Source organism: Heterocephalus glaber, unplaced genomic scaffold, assembly GCF_053883595.1.
Source record: "Heterocephalus glaber isolate CG9 unplaced genomic scaffold, H.glaber_assembly_v1.0 deba00001465, whole genome shotgun sequence".
In the NCBI taxonomy this organism is placed as follows: domain Eukaryota; kingdom Metazoa; phylum Chordata; class Mammalia; order Rodentia; family Bathyergidae; genus Heterocephalus; species Heterocephalus glaber.
Window position 1 is genome coordinate 6979998 of NW_028258312.1, and position 2802 is coordinate 6982799.

The 2802-nt window shown below is 39.9% G+C and overlaps 1 protein-coding gene across 1 annotated transcript; it reads right to left on the minus strand.

Moving 5' to 3' along the window:
* Positions 1-323: 323 nt before the first annotated feature.
* On the minus strand, positions 324-2368 carry LOC101708152 (pre-mRNA-splicing regulator WTAP). The gene is made up of 2 exons (XM_004841945.3): positions 843-2368; positions 324-618 (listed from the first exon to the last, which is right to left on the minus strand). The coding sequence occupies exons 1-2, from the start codon at positions 1346-1348 to the stop codon at positions 549-551; spliced, it is 576 nt and encodes a 191-aa protein (XP_004842002.2). The 5' UTR covers positions 1349-2368; the 3' UTR covers positions 324-548.
* Between the last annotated feature and the right edge of the window lie 434 nt (positions 2369-2802).

The window sequence follows — 2802 nt, forward strand, 5'->3', positions numbered from 1 at the left end:
GAATGTTTATAATGCTTTGAACAGTTTAACCCTGAAATCTGATACCACTCCTTCATGTTTGTACAGTCCTTAGTTAAGATTATCTACAGTTTTTGAAACCATTCAAAGAACAAAGCATTAATTAAAACGATATTAATTTAGACTCTATTAAGTAATATAGAGCCCTAAAGCTAAATGGTTAAATATATGTACTACTTTACCAACATCTGTTATTTCTTTTGTGACTATTCAAGTTGGTTCTTAGCAAATAAACCCTTTAAAGGCAAAATTAACCTCATTTGAGTTTTGACCCAGAAGTTCAACAACAATCATGAAGCCCACAGTCTTATTGGCAAAACTGATATACAGTGTCTCTAAGTCACTATGCTGAAGGTTAAGAGCGATGCATATTCCGTTTTTACATTTAACTGGAATTTTACATGTTCAATTCATGATTTGAAATCTCTAGGTTTTCAATCCTCCAAACTGTCTGAAGACACAGTGTGCCACATACTAAAGACTTCTGTTTCTCCCTCTATTTTCTTCAAACAGAAACATTTCTCAAGTGTCTACATGTTGTAGAAGGGAAATTTTTCAAAGGTGGCCTCTTCTTCGGAATAGTCTGATGGCATCAGGCCTCTGAAGCAAAGGGAAGGGGAAGAGAAAAAAGCTGAAACACAAGGTTCATCTGCTAAGTTTTACATTAACCATTAGAAGCTGGACAGTATAAGAATGTGGCTTTTTCTTTTTTCGCTCAAAAAGTCTGAGTCTTGGTGTGCAAATGAGTACTTGGCTGTCCCACCATGGCTTTCTCATAGTGGGACTGTCAGGGAAGTCTTGACTGGGGAGTATGATTTGTTTACGTATCAGGGATAAACTTCCAGGCACTCAGTTCATTTTGGACTTGTTCCCGTTTGTCTTTAGTCTGTTCCAGTTCACCTTTCATTTTCAGGAAAAACAAGTTGATTGCTGGGTCCACCACTGTTGATCTCAGTTGGGCAACACTCGGCTGCTGGACTTGCTTGAGGTACTGGATTGGAGTAGTACACTCTTGCATCTCTTGTTCCTTGGTTGCTAGTCTCATTACAAGGATGTTTTCCCTACATGCAGACTCTTGCTGTTGCTGCTTTAGCTTTTCTTCAGATTCCCATAAGTCAGTTACATCATTTGAGTTAAGATCTGTGTACTTGGCCTCCAAAGCTTGAACATATGCTTCATATTGTTTCCATCTCAGAATTAACTCATCTCGCGCCATAACTTTGAAGTCTGTTTCACTCAGTCGAACCTTTTTGGAAAGAGGTTCTTCGTTGGTCATCTTGAATCTGAGCAGTCGCCTCCAAGGCGCGGCCCCGCAGTCACCCTTGCCCATGGCTGGGCCCCGCAGGGGGCAGCCCAAACAGGGCTTTGAGGAGTAAGGGAACAGCTGCAGCCCTCGGGCGCCCCAACCCAGTCCCCAAGTCTGGCTCGTGCCCCGCGGCCGTGGGGGGTTCACCACACTCGCTGGGGGCGAGGAGGGAGCGGCTGAAGAGAGGGATGGGCTGGAGAGGTCCCACCTCCATTTATGTTAAGACAGAGACTAACTAAATTGCCCAGCCTGGACCCCAACTTATGATCCTCTTACCTCAGCATCCTAAATAGCTAGGATTACAAGTGTACATTACCATATCCTGCTCATAAAACTATTTTTAAAAACACACTTCTCTCGATACCTAAAAAACAAAATCAAACCAAACAAACAGAAAATCTAACCTAACCAAACCAAACCATACAAAAACCTCTCATTTCTCTTTATGCTTCCTGTGCTAATTAATTTTATGTATCCAATTGGTTAGGCCACAGTACCCAGTTTTTGGTCAAACACTAGGGGAGGTATTGCTGTGGAGTTATTTTTTAAAGACTTCTTCTAGTAGATTACCATTCATAATATGGGTTGGTTTCATCCATTCAGCTGAAGATTTTAAGGGAAAAGTCTAAAGTTCCCCAAGGAAGGAATTCTGCCTCTAGGTGGCCTTTGGGCATAGATTGCTACATTAATTCTTTCTTGTGTCTCCAGCTTGCCTACCTGCCCTACAGGTTTCAGACTTGATAGCCTCCAAAATGGCATGGCCATTTCCTTAAAATAAATCTTTCTATAGATACATACTTACATTAGATGCATTTATATACAATCATGAGCCATTTAGCAATAAGGATACATTCTGAGAGGCACATCATTTAGGTGATTTCATCATTGTGCAAAAATTATAGAGTAAACTTACAGAAATTAAGACAGCTACAATGTCACTGCATCACTAGATACTACCAATATACACATTTTATTGGATCTATTTCTCTGGAGAAGCTTGGCTAATAAATTTCCTAAATTTAAAATAATAAATCTTCAGAGGAAAATTCTATGTAATTTTGTTTGTTTAGAAGAATTTCTTCCTTGTTTTTCCTCCATCATTTCAGAAACCATGTAAGGGTATGAAGGATACAAATAAGAAAGATCATGGGTGTTTCTTTAGCACTTCAACACAATAACATCAGAGGTATGGCTCAAGGGAGCAAGCATTACTCCTGGCTGGAGAAGCTGAGGAAGCTTGACAGAAAAGTCACAGTTGAGCTGGATCTTGAGAGGTAAGCAGGTACTGGGTAAAGTAGTAAAGGAAAGAGGGGATCTCCCTTCTAGACAGGTAGTACATTTGATCCAAAAACATGCAGCCACCTGATATATTCATTCATTCATTCATTTAACAAGTATTTAATAAATATATGTTTTGTGCCTGAGATGGTTTTTGCCCTTAATTTTGATCAATGTTTTTATGTCCCCCTTCCTTAGGC